The sequence below is a fragment of the Onychomys torridus genome, chromosome 6, assembly GCF_903995425.1.
Source record: "Onychomys torridus chromosome 6, mOncTor1.1, whole genome shotgun sequence".
Lineage (NCBI taxonomy): Eukaryota > Metazoa > Chordata > Mammalia > Rodentia > Cricetidae > Onychomys > Onychomys torridus.
Genome location: NC_050448.1, coordinates 92,355,126 through 92,372,989, shown reverse-complemented (window position 1 = coordinate 92,372,989; position 17,864 = coordinate 92,355,126). Strand labels below are relative to the sequence as shown.

Genomic DNA, 17,864 nt, shown 5'->3' with positions numbered 1-17,864 from the left:
GAGCTTGTGACTATGACAGTAATCATGGTTTATCAGACTAGATTAATAGCTTATCAGAACTCCACTGACTAATGTGAAGACTCAGAACTTTTGAAGCCTTGATACAACAGTAGCATAGTGAGAAAGGAATTGGAAGGAAGCATTTTTCCTTTTTGTAATACCTTAAATCATCTTTTTATCTCCGCTTAAGCTTTCACATCCTCAGACCTTCACAACCTGCATTTATATACCTTAGTAACTTGACTTACACAGCTTAAGTCACTTTCTTATCACAACTTAAACTTTCACCTTCTCAGGCCCTTATAACTTGCATTTATACACCATAAAACACCTTAGACCCTAAAACATTTTCTTAGAGCCTCACAGCTTAAGCTTTCATATCTTCACATAAACTTTACACCTTTTTTTTAAAAAAAAGATTTATTTATTTATTATGTATACAGTGTTCTGTCTGCATATATGTCTTTAGGCCAGAAGAGGGCGCCAGATCTCATCACCGATGGTTGTGAGCCACCATGTGGTTCCTGGGAACTGAACTCAGGACGAGCAGTCAGTGCTCTTAACCTCTGAGCCATCTCTCCAGCCCCAAACTTTACACCTTAAAACACCTATTTTCTATCTACTCATTCACCAGGAAACACAAGTGGTTGATTACTGAGGGCAATCATTGTAAAGCAAATTCCTTTAAATATAGGAATGGTAAAGAAGTTACGTTGAAATCTGTTTTTGTGAATTTATCTCTTTTTTGGAGTCTGGCAACAAGGTAAATAGTGTCACAACCTAGTAGTAGCTCTAGGAAAATGAGGCCTATGACCCGAGTTTTACACATGAAGAGAGCAGAGAAGGCAGCTGAAGCCTTGGGAAGGAGCTGGATGCTTGCTGCTGTTAGAGCTACAGTCAGTCAGTATCCTCAGAGGTCTGAGAAGGATAGATTATTACTTAGGCCTTTGCCTGCCAGACTCAGGTCTGAGATTTTTCTGTAAAGGAACAACTTGGGAGACTGACCTTACTTTGATGAGGCAAAGTTGGGAAATTAACCTAAACAATGTCCACAGTTTGAGCAGAGCCCTGGCAGCAAGTGAGGCCTGGGACAGTTTTGCCCAGCGGTTAGCATTACCACAATCCAGGTGGAGTTGTCATGCCCCATCTGTCTTCTTTGGATCCCTTAAGGCTTTCTGCTAGGAGGGGGCAGTTCATTCTATTATGGGAAGCTTAAGCATTTGAAATGCCATGTTCTGCAGATCTGGATAGACAACCTGGGTGTTAGTTAAGGGGGTTCCTGCACGGTCAGGCAGGTAAGCAAACCAGCAAAGAGATAAGAATGAAAACCTGGTGTAGGTTTTCATCAACCTGGATCCAACTTTGAGGAACTCTAATAACAGGCAGTTGATTCCCAATATGTTTAAGCCCAGTACAATTTGAAAAAAAAAAAAAAATTTTCCTGATTTAATACAATCCCTAATGCACAAAGCATGATTACATTGAAATCAACTCAGGGTACATGTCATTTCCTTCAAGAAGATGGATCCTAGAGATAGGCTACTTATACTAACTTAAGGCCTAAGGGTCTGGCTTGGTCTCAGCCATACAGATAATGTAGAGTTCATGTGGGCTTTTAACTACCTCTGGTCCTGGTTATGGGAACTTGGGGGAGCCTCTGGCTATAAGTGTCATTTAGATTACTAGCTGCCTCTGGTCTTGGTTGTGAGAACTTGAGATGGCCTGGCCCAACAGATGACACAGATCACCAGGCTGTTAATCACTTCCAGCTCTCAGCATTCTGGATGGAAGAACAACCAGTTTTTCTTCTTTTCTATTGGAAAGACAGCCCTCTATGCTTAACATTAATGGTTTCTCTAGAGATCTTCGGGCTGAAGGACCTTCATGCAATGCTCACAACACTGGACAGGTTGTATTTATGTTTTTAGGAATATGTATATGTGTGTGTGTAACAACAATAAAAAAAGGCCATTGATTTGAAAGAGAGCAAGGAGGGGTGTGTATTGAGGGAGGAAAAGGAAGGGTTAAATTATATAATTATCATCTCAAAAAATAAAATAATTTTTTAAAACAACCTAAACTTTTTCTTAACTGTAATTTCAACTATAATGTTTGTGTTTTTTCCATCATATAGCAGAATATTTGTGACATAGAAAAGAAGTGTTGGATACGTTTTCCTATAAACAGCCTAGCTTTGGTAAAAGTGGACATGTCTTGGCTTCCAGGATTCACAGAGCTTTAATAATCATGAGATGTATGGACATAGGCAGTAGTGCATTGCTGGCAAATGTGCTGGCTCATAAGAACCAACTGCATGAGTCCCTTCCCAATTCTGAGCTCAGTGATGTGTCTGGTAGCTTTAGCTCATCCATGGTGGGGTAGTTCTGTAAGGAAGTCAACAAATACTGCAAGCTAGTACTTCCCATCCCTAGAGGCTGCCACTGTGTTTGTAGTAGTAGTAGTGTGTTTGTGGCACACTGTTGAGTTTGAGCAGGTTTAAGAGATTCACTGCAACGCTTCCAGAATGCTTGTTGAGACTGCGGTCTGCTCAGCTTCTCTGTGCAGCAGGACAGCTGTCTTGTGACATCTCCTACATTCTGCATACAGTTGATTCCATTCTCTGACATAGGGGCTCACTTTCTCCATTGTGGTCTGTGAAATCGCAGAGATCTCCGCTGGATACCCACCTCTAGGTGTTGATTGAAGGGCAGCAGTAAGGGCTCCGAGTGGAGGGGTGGGGGCTTAGGGTCCGACGTCAGGTAAGAATCTGTATACTCAGCGTGTGACTAGAAATCAGAGTGCAGGGAAAGGAAAGGAGGATGCTGCAAAGGAGACGCTTCTGGGGTGCTAAAATAGAGAGTCCAGCAAAATCAAAATGCCAGGTAGTTCCAAAAGTAACATTGTGTATGGTAGATTATCTTAAGTGTACTTGAAAATTCATAAGTTTTTATAATGTTTTAAGTAAAATAGCTGCTTGAATGCTGAGTCCTACAGTGAATTTATTAAAGTGGTTTATTCAAATGCTTTTGTGTAGGGTTTGAACTCCAGTTCCGATTAGGCCCAACTTTACAAGGGAAAGCTGTTACTGTGTATACGAATTACCCATTTCCTGGGGAAGCATTTAATCGAGAAAAATTCCGTTCTTTGGATTGGGAAAACCCAACAGAAAGAGAAGATGATTCCGATAAATACTGTAAACTTCATCTGCAGCAGTCTGGATCTTTTCAGTACTACTTCCTTCAAGGGTAAGCCAGGAGTTAATGCATTCTCCAACTTAAGTTATCTGACTGTAAATGTTACTGTGTGAACCAGGGTGATGCAGTTTTTACAGGGCTTTTGTTTGTTTGTTTGGCTTTTTTGCTTTTTCCAGACAGGGTTTTTCTGTATTGCCCGCCCGGGCTGTCTTGGAACTTCCTCGTTGGCCTTGAACTCAGAGACCTGCCTCACTACCTCCCGAGTGCTGGGATTAAAAGCATGAGCCGCCTGCCTAACTATGGTGCTTTCTTGAGCTATGATTAGGCTGTGATTCTTCAGTTTTGAGGAGGTCACTGTCTAGCCCATTGTACATTCAAGTTGTATGTAGTTAAACTCCAAGCTTTTCCTGTCATCTGTTTAGAAGATACTATTTATTAGTGTATTTATTTTCTAATAGATCAACGATAGTAGATGTCATATTTTATTCTATGGAGATCTATAGTAGCTGAGAAAGGATCGGAAATACCTGTTTGGGGGCTAGAAAGATGAATTAGTGGTTAAGAGCTTGAACTGCTCTCACTGAGAACCCAAGTTTTGTTTCCAACCTTCACTGATCAAGTGGCCCGCAGCCTCCTTCCTGTAACTCCAGCTCCAGGAGATTCATCACCCTCTTCTGAAGGCTCCACAGGTGTCTTCACTCAAGTGCACATAGCCACACACTGACAGACACAAACACATAATAAGAAAAGGGAAGAAAATACATAGTGTGTTTTAGTGCAACCTTGAAAATGGCTTTTCTATTTATTTAGTTATTCATTCATTCATTCACTCATTTATTTATTTATTTTCAGGCAGGGTTTCTCTGTTTAGCTTTGGAGCCGTTCCTGGATCTCACTCTGTAGACCAGGCTGGCCTCAAACTCACAGAGATCCACCTGCCTCTGCCTCCTGAGTGCTGGGATGAAAGGCATGTGCCACCACCACCCAGATGTAAATGACTCCCCTCCCCACCACCCTGGAGTTGAGGACCAAACCCAGGGCCTTGGGCTTGCTAGGCAAGCACTCTACCACTGAGCTAAATCCCCAACCCTGTAAATGACTTTTAAAAATTATTTATTTTTATTTTATGTGCATTGGCGTTTGCTTACATGCATGTCTGTATGAGGGTATATGGTATACCAGAAATGGAAAAGCGTGCTGAGAATTGAACCTGGGACCTCTGGAAGAACAGCCAGTGCTCTTAACCCCTGAGCCATCTCTCCAGTCCCTGTAAATTACTTTTATATACTTATAAATAAACACATTTTAGCCATGTGTGGTGGCACAGGCCTATAATCCCATCACTGCATATATGGAGGCAGGAAGATCTGGAGTTCAGGGTCTTCCTCTACTATATAGTAAATATATGAGACCCTGGATGAATGGGAGGGAGGGACAGAGGGAGGGTTAAATGGGCAATTAACCCTCCAGATAGAATCAAACTGAATCAATGCTTTTTCCTCTAACTCACTAAAAATGTTTTGGTTTATTTTCCCTTAGGAGTGAGAAAAGTGGAGGAGGTTACATAGTCGTGGATCCTGTTTTACGTGTTGGAGCTGATAACCACGTGTTACCTCTGGACTGTGTTACTCTCCAGACATACTTAGCAAAGTGTTTAGGACCCTTTGATGAGTGGGAAAGCCGACTAAGGGTTGCAAAGGAATCAGGTAGTGTTCAGTTTGCTTTCCTTTTCTTTTCTTTGTTTTAAAACTAAAAGGAGTTGCTATGATATAGATCTCAAAGGCTTTCCTTCTCCTTTTAATCTTGCTTACTACTGTAATGAGAAAAATAAAATCCACAGCTCCTACAGATACCAGGTTATGTGGGTCAGGTTAACAAAGGTGGGCACTTGGTCATAAAGTAAAATGATTATTATTTATAAGGTTTATTTGGCACATAAAAGTTTGTAATAAAGTTATTAAAATATGAAGGAAAATTGTGTCATCATATATGATTTTAATTAGCCAATATTGATTATCCCTTTTCTATATAAAAGGCATATGCTGCTGGACACGCCAAGAATAAAATGAAACTCGGTTGTATTTTCCTCTTAAGTAAGATAGACTAGCATCAACATTCTGGTGTCATGCTCAATATACTATAAAGAAGGGAATGAAAGTTTCAGTGGCATAACTCTGGTGAACACAAGTCCCATGGAACATTTAAAGTGTTACACTTGTGTACGACATTGTGTACGTGCGGCTCTGTCCTGTCAGCAATTCCAGTTGAACCTAGTAAGAGCTAAGCACTGTGGTGATAGTTACCAGAAAGCTCATGTCATTACTTCTTATAGATGAGGACAGTGATAGCCTGGAAGCCATAAGTGGATTTGTGACAGTCTGTTGTGGTACAGCTAGGACTTGAACCCTAGCCATTGGTTCCTTTTCTATTGGCATGTCTGTCTTACTGTTGATGAGAAAGCTCATGTTTATACCTTGCTTAGCGTCAGGGTGATCTGTTTGCCTTTTCATGAGGTGGTCTGTGTTTTCTTACTTGTAGGCTACAACATGATTCACTTCACCCCACTACAGACTCTCGGACTGTCTAGGTCATGCTACTCCCTTGCTGATCAGCTAGAATTAAATCCTGACTTTTCAAGACCCAATAAAAGATATTCCTGGAATGATGTTGGGCAGCTAGTAGACAAACTGAAAAAGGAGTGGAATATTCTTTGTATTACGGATGTTGTCTACAATCATACTGGTATGCACTTCAGTGATTTCAGCGTGAATATTAAATTCTTATTGTTTTTATTAGTATTTTCATTTGATTTTAAATTGTTGTTGTTAGTAGTATTTTACAGTCTGAGGAATTGAACACTGGACCTCATGAATGCTAAAGAAAGCAAGCTATCTGCCACTTAGGCATGTCCCTGACTGTTATATAACATTCATTCTAAAGATCAAAAAAACAATTAAGAGGCCTTCGATTTTAAAACCATTTTATAGAATAATGCCAGTGTTAGGTGAACATATAGTCAATATGAAAGTACATTGCATGTGGTGCTTACAGAAATAGGAGAATGAGCATGTGAGGGAGCTAGACATTTTTCCCACCTGAATATAAGTACTTTTCAGACTGACAAGGGGATTCTGTACAGCAGGAGCCCTTGTTCTGTACCACACATTTAAAAATATAATGCTGATCATGGTGGGTATGCCAGCAATCCCAGCACTTGGGAGGCAGAGGTGAGGGAGTCACTGTGAGTTCAAGACCAACCTGAGCTACACACTGAGTTGCAGACCAATCAGAAGGTCTGTATTGTGAGACTCTGTCCCCAACAGCAGCAGTCATTATTGAAGAGAAAATTATTGATAAATCCTCAGAGTTAATCCTTTATGGGGTAAAGGAGTGTAGGTCGACATCTAAATTACTGAAAGAGTAAAGCTAGACTGTTTGGGTTCCCCATAATTGTGGTGTTTTCCTGACAGCCGCCTCTACAGAGATATTTGTTCCCTTTACCTTTCAAAGCAGCTTGCCTGGCCCCATGGGGCCTGTGGCCCTGGCCTTCCTCCTTAACCCCATGTGCCTTACAAGGATCCACTGTGTGTACCGCAGTGTGGACAGTCTGGAAACCGTTGCTTTACATATGTCAGCAGTGGAAATTCTGGATGGAGCAGTTTTGGGGTGTAGCTGTTTCATAAAGTTTTTCCTAAGTAGCCATAGAAATTATGAAGATACTCAAAAGCATATATATTTCATGACTATTGGTAATAAACTCTAATCGTAATGGCAAACCAGTTGGATTTTAAAACGATACATTCTGGCTGGGCAGTAGTGGCACACACCTTTAACCCCAGCACTCATGAGGCAGAGGCAGGTGGATCTCTGTGAGTGTAGGCCAGCCTGGGCTACAGAGTGTGGTCAGGACAGCCAAGGCTATACAGAGGAACCCTGTCTCAAAAACAAAACAAAAAGATACATTCCAAAATGTGATGTTTCTGCACATACTTTGGAACCAGGCTTCAGAGTCTACAGTGCAAACTTTGTATTTCAGTAACTCCATATTCACCACCTGAAAACTGACAGTGTTGGTAACATTCACATCAAATTAGCAAACCACGTGTAGACACATAGCTACAAATAGGGAGAGAATACCGCTTAGGCAGTGGCTCATTAAGACACTTCATAAGAAATTGCATTTATTCCTTTCAGAAGACAGGCATTCCAAGATTAGTGTTCGCTCAGCCATGATGGTGAGCCAGGTTCTTCTGGGTTGCTCCGTCATCTCCTACACTTCACTTCAAATGTTTAATCAAATACAGCTGCTCTGGATCCTGTTGCCACACTTAGTGGAGAAGTCAAGTATTTAAAGATACAAGCTGGTGTAATTACTCTGCCCACAATGCATCACATAGAATTTTGTCTCTGGTCACAACTAGCTACACAGGAGACTTGCAGTATACTGTTTGGTTTTTCTTTGTTTTTGTTTTTGAGGCAGGGTCTCACTTTGTAGCCCAGGCTGGCCTGGAATTCACTGTGTAGACCAGGATAAGCATCATCAAACTTGTGGTAATCCTTCCTCAGCCTCCCAAATTCTAGGATTATAAATACAAGCCACCAAGCCGTGCAGTGGTGGTACACACCTTTAATCCCAGCTCAGGAGGCAGAGGCAAGCAGATCTCTGAGTTTGAGGCAGCCTGGTCTACAGAGCAAGTTCCAGGCTGAGTGACACACACACACACACACACACACACACACACACACACACACACACAAAAAAAAAAACCTGTCTTGAAAAATCACTAAATAAATAAATACAAACCACAATGATCTGTGCTCTTAGTGTATCCTGTTTTCATCTGTTTATTTATTGTAGGTACAAATAAACACTAAGTAAATAAGTTACTTACTAAATAAAAATAAACTAGAAATAATAGTGATTATAAAGTCCAATCTGACTGCAAGATGTGTTCTTCCCTTTTCTTTAAGCTACTAACAGTAAGTGGATCCACGAACATCCGGAATCTGCATATAATCTTGTTAATTCTCCACACTTGAAACCTGCCTGGGTCCTTGACAGAGCTCTTTGGCATTTCTCCTGTGATGTGGCAGATGGGAAGTACAGAGAAAAAGGAGTCCCCGCTTTGGTTGAAAATGATCAACACATGAATGTAAGTGTGTGCACAAGACCACCCACAAACTTCCAAAGAGCAAATTAACTGTATATAAGTGGAAATATGTAGAATATGGAGAAAGGAATGTGGCCAGATTCATTTTATGTTGTTTTTGACGTTGAACTTTTTCAGTGCATTCGGAAAATAATTTGGGAGGACATTTTCCCAAGGATTCAGCTCTGGGAGTTTTTCCAAGTAGACGTTCACAAAGCAGTTGAGCAATTTAGAACACTTCTCGTTCAAGGTAAAGGCTTTAAACTAGGTTGTCACTATTGTTTTTAAGACATTTAAGGTTACTCTTTTTTTTGTTTGTTTGTTTGGTTTTTTTGTTTTTTGGCTTTTTCGAGACAAAAAAACCTGAAGTTTTGCGCCTTTCCTTGAACTCACAGAGATCCCCCTGGCTCTGCCTCCCGAGTGCTGGGATTAAAGGCATGTGCCACCACCACCCGGCCTTAAGGTTACTCTTAAAGGATGACTCTTTCTCTGTAGTTAGCATCATTATTAAATCTTTATGCATAATGTTTGTGGGATTTTTACAATACAAAACTCCAATTTTTCTTGGCAAAGTGATTCTTGCCTTTAATCTTAGCACTCGGGTGGGAGAAGCACATTTGTGTGTAAGTAGGAGGGGGAGGGAGGAAGGAAATATCCGTGTTAACTTTTTGTTTTATTTTCTATGAAATAGTTATATACTGAAAAATTTAAAAAGAGACAGTTATAATCTTCTGTCAATGTTTGCATTTAAAATACCATTATTTCTTTCTTTCAGAAAGCAGGAGAGTAACTAAATCTGATCCAAAGGAACATCTGAAAATTATTCAGGACCCTGAATACAGACGGCTCGGCTGTGCTGTCGATATGAACATCGCACTGGCGACTTTCGTACCACATGAGTATGTTATGCATTTGCCCAGTAATGTTACTCATAAATACTGATACTGTTCATTAACACCTTTATAGAAAATGAATAAAGGTAGGAGTTGATGAGGCGACTCGGTAGGTAAAGGCTCTTGCTGACGATGTGAAATTGATCCTCAGAAGAAGAAAATCCACTCTGGAAAGCTGCCCTTTGACCACCACACACACGTTATGCACACCCATACACATACACAACTTTTACATACTTAATAAATAATAAATGTGAAAATGTTTTTAAGCCGGGCAGTGGTGGCACACGCCTCTAATCCCAGCACTCGGGAGGCGGAGGCAGGCGGATCTCCGTGAGTTCGAGGCCAGCCTAGGCTACCAAGTGAGTTCCAGGAAAGGTGCAAAGATACACAGAGAAACCCTGTCTTGAAAAAAAAAAAACAGAAAAGAAAATATTTTTAAAAATAAAATAAAGAAATCTGCCATGTTTTTACAATTTCAACACCTGACCTTTCCTGCATTCTCTGTGTCAGGCCATCCTGCTAAATGTGTAATTAAAATTTTTACAACTGAAAAGGCTCCTCAGTCCTGATACGGTGTTTAGATTTCTGTGACACTAGGTGGGAAATGTTGAAGTCTGGGTTTTGCAAGCACTAACGCTTGTTTTCCTGTTTGCCAGCACTGGGCCAGCTGCAATTGAAGAGTGCTGTAACTGGTTCCGGAAGAGACTTGAGGAGTTAAATGCAGAGAAGCACCACCTCACCAGCTGCCACCAGGAACAGGTCCAGCCAGCTCTGAATCGCTGCTTTTCTTTGAGTCTGAGTTCCTGGCATTTTCACTGGCATTGTAACATAATTCAATGTTTTCTAGGCTGTTAATTGTCTTTTGGGAAACGTGTTTTATGAACGACTGGCTGGCCACGGCCCTAAACTAGGGCCCGTCACTAGAAAACATCCTTTAGTTACCAGGTATACATTCTATTTTTTAAAATGTCCTCTTGATGATAATCAAAACTTGAGAACATTTAACTTTTCAACTTGATATAAATGTTTCTTTTTCTTCAATACAGTATATTGAAATAGAAGTTCTGATTCAGAAATAGGCTTATTACTGATTAATTTTGACAGACAAGTCTTTAATTAGAAAAACTCACCAATTTGAACCAAATTACATTTATTTATGTTGGTATTTCTGGAGAACTGCATATTTAATGTCAGTCTGTTCTGTTGCTAAAACAGAATGCCCAAGATTGGGTAATTTATAAAGAAAGGGAGTTTAATTTGGTTCAAGGTCCATAGGCCAGGAAGTCTAAGAACATGGCAGCAGTATCTGCTCATTTTCTGGCCAGGGCTGGTCTGTCTCAGTTGATGGCAGGAAGGTGACAGGCAAGTGAGTATAGATGGAAGACAAAACACAAGGTGGCTTCTGAAAACCCACCACCATGATACCTATGCAAGAACTCACCCAGAAGAGAAAGATGTTCGTCCACTCCTGAGGGTGTCCTGCGCAGAACCAGGACACCAGTCACTGGGCTTCATCTCCTAACAACACTACGTTAAGGAATTAAGGCTCCATGCCTGGTGTGGTGGGACATGTCTGTAATCCCACAATATGGAAGCAGAGACAGGAAAAGTCCAAGGTCAGGGTCCCTGTGCTGGAAAGTGAGACTGTGTCTAAAGAAGGGGAGGGGCAAAGGAGTTAAGGTTCCAGTGCCTGAACTTTTGGAAACACTGCATGAATCGCACTCAGCAGTAGTAAATTCAGTGCTAGTCGGAGAGAGCAAGCACCTAGCTCCTAACATAAAAACATGCAGCATCAGGGATAGAAGGATGGCTCAGCACTTGCTGCTCTTGCGGTGGACCTGGGCCCAGTTCCCAGCTTCTGCTTGGTGGATCCACCCATAACTCCAGTTCCACGGAACGCCTTGTCCTCTTCTGCCTCCACGGCCACCAGACATACACACAGTGTACTCGGTATGTTCAGGCAAAATGCTCATCTGAAACATAAAACTAACCAACCTTTTATGAAGTGCACAGTGTATGTTAGGCAGCTAAAGGGTGGGGAATCCTCAGTGGTTTCTCTATAATTCTATGAAGTTGTGAAGGTTATTTAATGTTAGCTATTCTTCAGTTTTTTCATCTTAATGGTGCTCCTTCTCCTTCTCTTCATGGAGTTTCTTTGTGTGCACCTTCTTTTAATTCTCTCTCCCTAGGTATTTTACTTTCCCCTTTGAAGAAATGGCCTTATCCACAGAAGAGTCCATGATGCATCTCCCAGATAAAGCTTGCTTCCTGATGGCACACAATGGATGGGTGATGGGCGATGATCCCCTTCGCAACTTTGCTGAGCCAGGTCTCTGACTTTTCCCTTCTCTCTAGATAGGGGCGAGCTTGTGGAAGGCTCAAACTGGCATCTGTTTTATTGGTTGTTTTTGTTTTTACAGTAGGTTCTTGGTTTTTAAACTGTTTGGCTAGAGGTAACAGAAATGCATCAGTTTGAGAGCGAATGTGTCTCCTTCACCCCCGCCTCTCATTTTCTCAAACTGTCATGTGTCTGTTTCATATAGCATCAGTCTACTTAGGATTCAGTTTAAGCAGAATATTCTATTGCTTTTTTTAATGTGTATGGATGTTTTGCCTGTGTGTATGTATGTGTACCACATGCATGCAGTGCCCACAGAGGCTGTCAGATACCCTGGGATTAAATTTATAGATAGTTGTGAGCCACCACGTGGGTGCTGGGAGTAGAACCCAGGTCCTCTGGAATAGTAGCCAGGACTCTTAATCACTGAGTCATCTCTCCAGCCCCTCTACTGCATTTTAAAATAAGTTAGAAACCACTTTTGTTAGACTACGTTGTAAGATGTTTTCACTTATTGGCCCGGGAAGTTGACTGGAAAGGAAGGCAAGTTAGAGACGGTCGTCCTCAGTGTCCACCTTCTTCACTGGAGGAAACCCATTGCTGTATTTTTCTCCCCCAGAATTCCAGGGCTAAGACTTTGTTTTAGTAACATTACAGTTAATTTAAAAATTGTTTTTATTTTTAAAGAATACAGTTTTGAGTTAAGGTTTTTCTGTCCTCCCTTGTCTGGTAAGTCTAAAGGAAAGAAGCCATTCTGCTGTATACCATGGTTTTAATATACCTGTTGCTAAAAGGGGTGGCAAGGAGAATTTAAGAGTAGAGCTGGAGCTTTAAAAATTTGTGTAAAACTTTGGGGCATGGTGTCACGCCCCTTTAATGCTAACTCTGGGGAGGCAGAAGCAGGCGGATCTGTATGAGTTCGAGGCCAGCCTGGTCTATAGAGTGAGTTCCAGGAACTTGCTCAAAGTCCTCTCTCAAAACAAGAACTAAAGTTTTAAAAGCAGAATGATATCACTGTAAATGTTTCTCCTCGAGAAAGAGCTTGAACTTTGTATATTAGGGGACTCTGAAGCTAGAACTTTTTACAAAATAGTTAGAAGCTAAATTGCTGTCTTAAAACTTCATCCTATGTCATTTTACTTTTCTCACCCCAAAGTGTTGGGAGTTCAACCCAGTGCCTTTTACACACATAAGTGCTGTATGCTTGAGCTGTATTCTCATCCTCATCTTAGATGTAATTTTATCCAGGAGACTGGAGCAATGGCCGAGCAGTTTAGAGCACTGGTTGCTTTTCCAGAGGACCTGGATTCAATTCCTAGTCTCTACATGGAGGTTCACAACCACCTGTAACTCCAGTTCCAGATAATCAATCACCCTCTTCTGGCCCCTGAGAGCACCAGTCACATACATGGTACACAGACACACATGCAGACAAAACACCCATACACATAACATAAAATCATAAATAACTTTTTAAATTTAGCCAAAATACCATTTATGGAAGAAATAGCAGTTTGAAAACAGCATTGTTTCCTTGGGATAATTGTTGTCCTCTAGTTTCATGCACCGCTGAAGGCAATTGTTCTTTTCCAGGCTCAGAGGTTTATTTAAGGAGAGAACTGATTTGCTGGGGTGACAGTGTTAAATTGCGCTATGGGAATAAACCGGAGGACTGTCCTTATCTGTGGGCACACATGAAGAAGTACACCGAGATAACTGCCACTTATTTCCAGGGAGTGCGTCTTGACAACTGCCACTCCACGCCTCTTCACGTGGCTGAGGTACGAACAACTCCTTGCCCTTGACAAAAGAAATAGAGTGACATCTCGTGGCTTCTTGAAGTTCCTGCCATGCAGGTCTACTCTGCTCTTGTGCACTGCTGTTGATTTAGTGGTAATGTTCGACACATACGACAGCTTATCTAATTCTAACAACCTGGTTTTGTTTTTGATTTTTTTTGAGACAGATTTTACTATGTAGCCCTAGTTGATCTTGTTCTGTAGACCAGGCTAGCCTCGAACTCAGATCCACCTGCCTCTGCCTGTATAGTGCTGAGATTAAAGATGTGCACCACCATGCCCAGCCTCTAACAATCTTTTGATATAACTGTTATAGAATACTAGGCTATAAAATGTTTAGTAAGTTAGTTTTTAAATTAGAAAAAAAGATTATAATTTTATGTAATAATATGCATGATAACTTTATTGACAATATATAAAATATTAAGGTGTCTTTTAGGTTATTTCCAATATGTATTTTAAATGTAAAGTTGAATAGTGTATTATACATTATAGTGATTATTCAACTTTGGCTTTTAATTTCGTTTTTAATCAGTCATCTTTAGAAACATAATGAAAGCTAACTGTAATCTGTTCTTTGGGCCTTTGAGCAATGTCAGTACTCACCTCTTATAACTTTATCTTTAGTAGTTTTTAAAGTGACAGTTTGTGGAAATATGTTCTTATAAGCCCAATTTAGTGGTTCATGCCTTAGATTCCAGCATTAGAAGGCAGAGGCAGGGGATCTCTGTGCGTTTGAGGCCCAGCCTGGTAACAGAGTGAGTTCCAGGACAACCAGGGCTACATAGAGAGACCCTGTCTCAAAAAATGAAAAGAAAAAGTGCTTATATAAAAAACATTAACTCATTTAGTTCACATTTTCTCTGTGTGTGTATGTGTTTTTGTGATTCTAGATGGTTTTAATTGGGGGGGATTTGATAAGAAACATTAACCAGGCTGGTAGAACATTATTTACCTCTAAAAATTAAGCAGAGAGTCTTTTTCAGCTATGCTTTTAGCAACAGTAAAAAAGCCATATTTGTAACATTGCTATAATGTTATATAGCAAATTAAATTTTAAATGGCAAAGTCCTCTAGGATTCTACTTCTTAGCTGATAAAATTGCAGGTATTTTACTAACCTCTGCATAAGAATTCCTTCAAAAAAAATTGGTAACAATCTGATTATTAACCACTATTACCTGTTTCTCTGGTAAATCAGTAGCACCAATCTTACATATGCATTACACACGCACATGTAGAAGTGGTAAGGTGCTGGCATTTGTTGTCATCTACAGGATGGGTTTAGCCTAACCTTTACTAAATAATTCACCATCAGATGTAACTATCAGTTCTGACTTAATTAGCCACCCAGAGATTAATAATCTTAATAGAGGTATTAAAAACAAAAACAGGGGAAGTCTGGCAGAATTGCAGTGTCACATGCTGTGTTGTTAACGACACTAACATTTTCCTTTTTTCTTTTTCCTTCCCCTCTGTCCCTGTGTCTGCAAACCTAATCTTCTTTTCACTGTTGTTCTCTGTAAACCCTCGGACCTCCACGAGTGCTGATCTCTTTCATGCTGTCTCACATGTGCACGTCAGACTTTATTTGGTATTTCTTTTGTGTTTCCCTTGTACGCATCTCATGTCAAATCCACACCTAGTCTTGTCCCCTCCTCCCCTCTCCGTCTTGCTCTCTTCTGTCTTTCACATTTGTGACTATGCTTTTTGCAGTACATGCTGGATGCTGCTAGAAAATTACAGCCCAATCTTTATGTAGTGGCTGAGCTGTTCACAGGAAGCGAAGAGCTGGACAATATCTTTGTTACTAGACTGGGCATCAGTTCCTTAATAAGAGGTAGGCTCACTGAAGTCCATTTCCTGTCTGAGATTGTAAATGGATGTTTCCTATCCCAACTGCCTGTTCCCCAATACCCAGCAGCCTCTTCCTAAATTACCACACAGAAGCTTATATTAATTATAAATGTTCGGATGATATCTCAGGCTTATTACTAACTAGCTCTTACATTTTAAGTTAACCCATATTTCTGTTTATGCTCTGCTACATGGCAGTCCTTTACTAGCATGGCACGTCCATCTGCGCCCTCTGCATCTGGCTGATGACCCCTAATTCCACCCATTTCCTTTCATCATTAGTTTGGTCGCCCTGCCTATACTTCCTGTCTGGCTACTGGCCGGTCAGCATTTTATTAAACTAATTCAAGTGTGTACAAGAGGATTATTCCATAGCATTTCCCCCTTTGTCTAATTAAAAAGAAGGTTTTAACCTTAACATAGACTATAAAATTATGTAAGATTATATACAACAAAAATGGTTATCAAGTAAGAATTACAGTTACAGTAGCCAGTCTATCTGTATTTGACAGAATTAGAGAAAATACCTAACTATCTATCGTATCTTGGTGAGCCTAAAGTTTTGTATCCATATAACTAAGGAAAACTATAATTATAACCATTAAGTCTTCAACTCCATCAAAGACCCCAGAAGGGTGAAATATTACATATTGACAGGGACATCAGTCTGTCTGGACAATCACCCAGGGTTCCTCTGTAACATTGGGTCATCCTCTTTGGCCTACAGGCCTGGCGTATCTTACAGACTTCACTGTGAAGAGGGATTCTGAAGGACTGTCCTACCTTGTCTTGGCAAAGTTCGGCCATCACATTGCTTTTTGTGTCCTTCTATCCTGTTTGGACAGTAACTGTCAGCAAGTGAGGCATGGCCGGTTTCTTTGCCCACATGGCTAGCTTTTGTCATACAGAAAACAAACTCCATGTGGAGTTTCTTTGATGCCCATCATCTTCTCTGAAGTAGATTGGTGCTGCCAGGAGCAGACATGTCTCACTGTTATGAAAGGTCTTAGGTTATTAAACATATTAAATTCCATATTCTGTAAGTCTGAATTGTTTGAAGATCATCTATCTAAATATATGTGTATGACCTTCAAAACATACCTGACATGACTATAAGTTTGACTATTATAGATGACTATTAATCTGTATTTAATTGTACATTACATTTTTAAATGAGCTGTAAAAGCATAATAACCTAAGCTAGAGTAGAAAAATTAACTTTAAATTTGGAACAGTAAACTAAAATCCATACCAATGTAAAATATTCTGAGATTAATAGCTTTTTATGGATTAAAGTAGATTCAGTAATCTGTCCTTTTATCCTGTCATTTCTATATCCCCCCTTTTTTTTCTTTTTAGAATGAGATCCCTGAATCTAATCTCCTTTGTTCAGCTTTTTTTCCTGATCATTACCAATAACAACTTTTAACCACCCCCTCTAAACAATGGCAAACATCTGTAACCAATATTTTGGGAATGCAGGCGTAGTTCTCTAGACTACTTCCTGCTGATTGGGGGTGCTGATAACCTTTGAGGGACCCTGTGAAAATTTAGGATAATGATTAAGTCTTGGCTAGAGTAGTCTGTGAGGCTGGATCATCTCAGCAGCAGCCTTGAAGCTGTTCTGGATGCAGAACTCAGAGGAAACTGCAACAGAGGCGCTCTGAGATGAAGGATCATCTGGGTCATCTGTTCCCATCAGAGATTTTTTTTCAGGGGGTCTTTCTTGATCAGACCTGATTTTTCTTAGCCCACTATGAATCCAGAGCCTCTCCTGTGGAAATAAAAGCAGAACCTCTTTTCCAGAGTAACACATCTGTTTGTTTGTTTGTTTGTTTGGTTTTTCGAGACAGGGTTTCTCTGTGTAGCTTTGTGCCTTTCCTGGAACTCATTTGGTAGCCCAGGCTGGCCTCAAACTCACAGAGATCCACCTGGCTCTGCCTCCCGAGTGCTGGGATTAAAGGCGTGCACCACCACCGCCTGGCTAGCCAAAAATTTTAAAGACAACACAATAATATACATAATCCAGACTCTGTTTATTTTCTATCTTTACATGTTATAGTTTCTTTATTACTCTTTCTTTTTTAAGGACTTTTTCTACCCTTTTTCTTTTCTCTCCCAAGCCTACATATATTTTTAAACACACTGTGAACCATTTAGAGGTCTTGATGGTTTTGGTTTTTTTTGTTTTGTTTTGTTTTGTTTTGTCTTAATCTGTCTTTACTGCATATCTCTATCTTGCTGACCACATGAATCTTTAAACTGCTAAGAGGCATGGCTAGGACCAAAGTGGTGGCTTTAGTGGCTGGCTACACCTCATTCTTTGGTTCTGAGAGCCTAGCTTCATGGTGGAGGTACCAGCAAGTCACGTTTATTACCCCAACTCTGAGAAGTTTCTGGGTCCACATTGCCATCAAGTATTGTGCCACCCACTACTCATAAACACCATTTAAGTGTTTGGTAACAGGACCTCTTAAAAGAGCTGCATGGTTTTTGCTGTTAACGCTGTCAGGATACCATCTCTTAAAGGAGCCATGCCTCTACTCACTGCCAGCAAACAGACCCCACCAGAGAAAAAGCAGTTACCAAGAAGTGGAATTTGACTCTATTTTTATGTGTTTAGAATCCTTT

At 40.5% G+C, this 17,864-nt stretch overlaps 1 protein-coding gene across 1 annotated transcript in view; it reads left to right on the top strand.

The window, feature by feature from the left end:
* Agl (amylo-alpha-1, 6-glucosidase, 4-alpha-glucanotransferase) overlaps positions 1–17,864 on the top strand; it is a 72,606-nt gene that overhangs the window by 13,720 nt on the left and 41,022 nt on the right. The window contains exons 3-13 of the mRNA XM_036190378.1: positions 3,035–3,245; positions 4,734–4,900; positions 5,733–5,936; positions 8,166–8,347; positions 8,483–8,594; positions 9,120–9,243; positions 9,897–9,999; positions 10,088–10,185; positions 11,430–11,569; positions 13,172–13,359; positions 15,093–15,216. Coding sequence (XP_036046271.1) covers positions 3,035–3,245; positions 4,734–4,900; positions 5,733–5,936; positions 8,166–8,347; positions 8,483–8,594; positions 9,120–9,243; positions 9,897–9,999; positions 10,088–10,185; positions 11,430–11,569; positions 13,172–13,359; positions 15,093–15,216 — 1,653 coding nt within the window. The remainder of the gene's footprint in view (positions 1–3,034; positions 3,246–4,733; positions 4,901–5,732; positions 5,937–8,165; positions 8,348–8,482; positions 8,595–9,119; positions 9,244–9,896; positions 10,000–10,087; positions 10,186–11,429; positions 11,570–13,171; positions 13,360–15,092; positions 15,217–17,864) is intronic.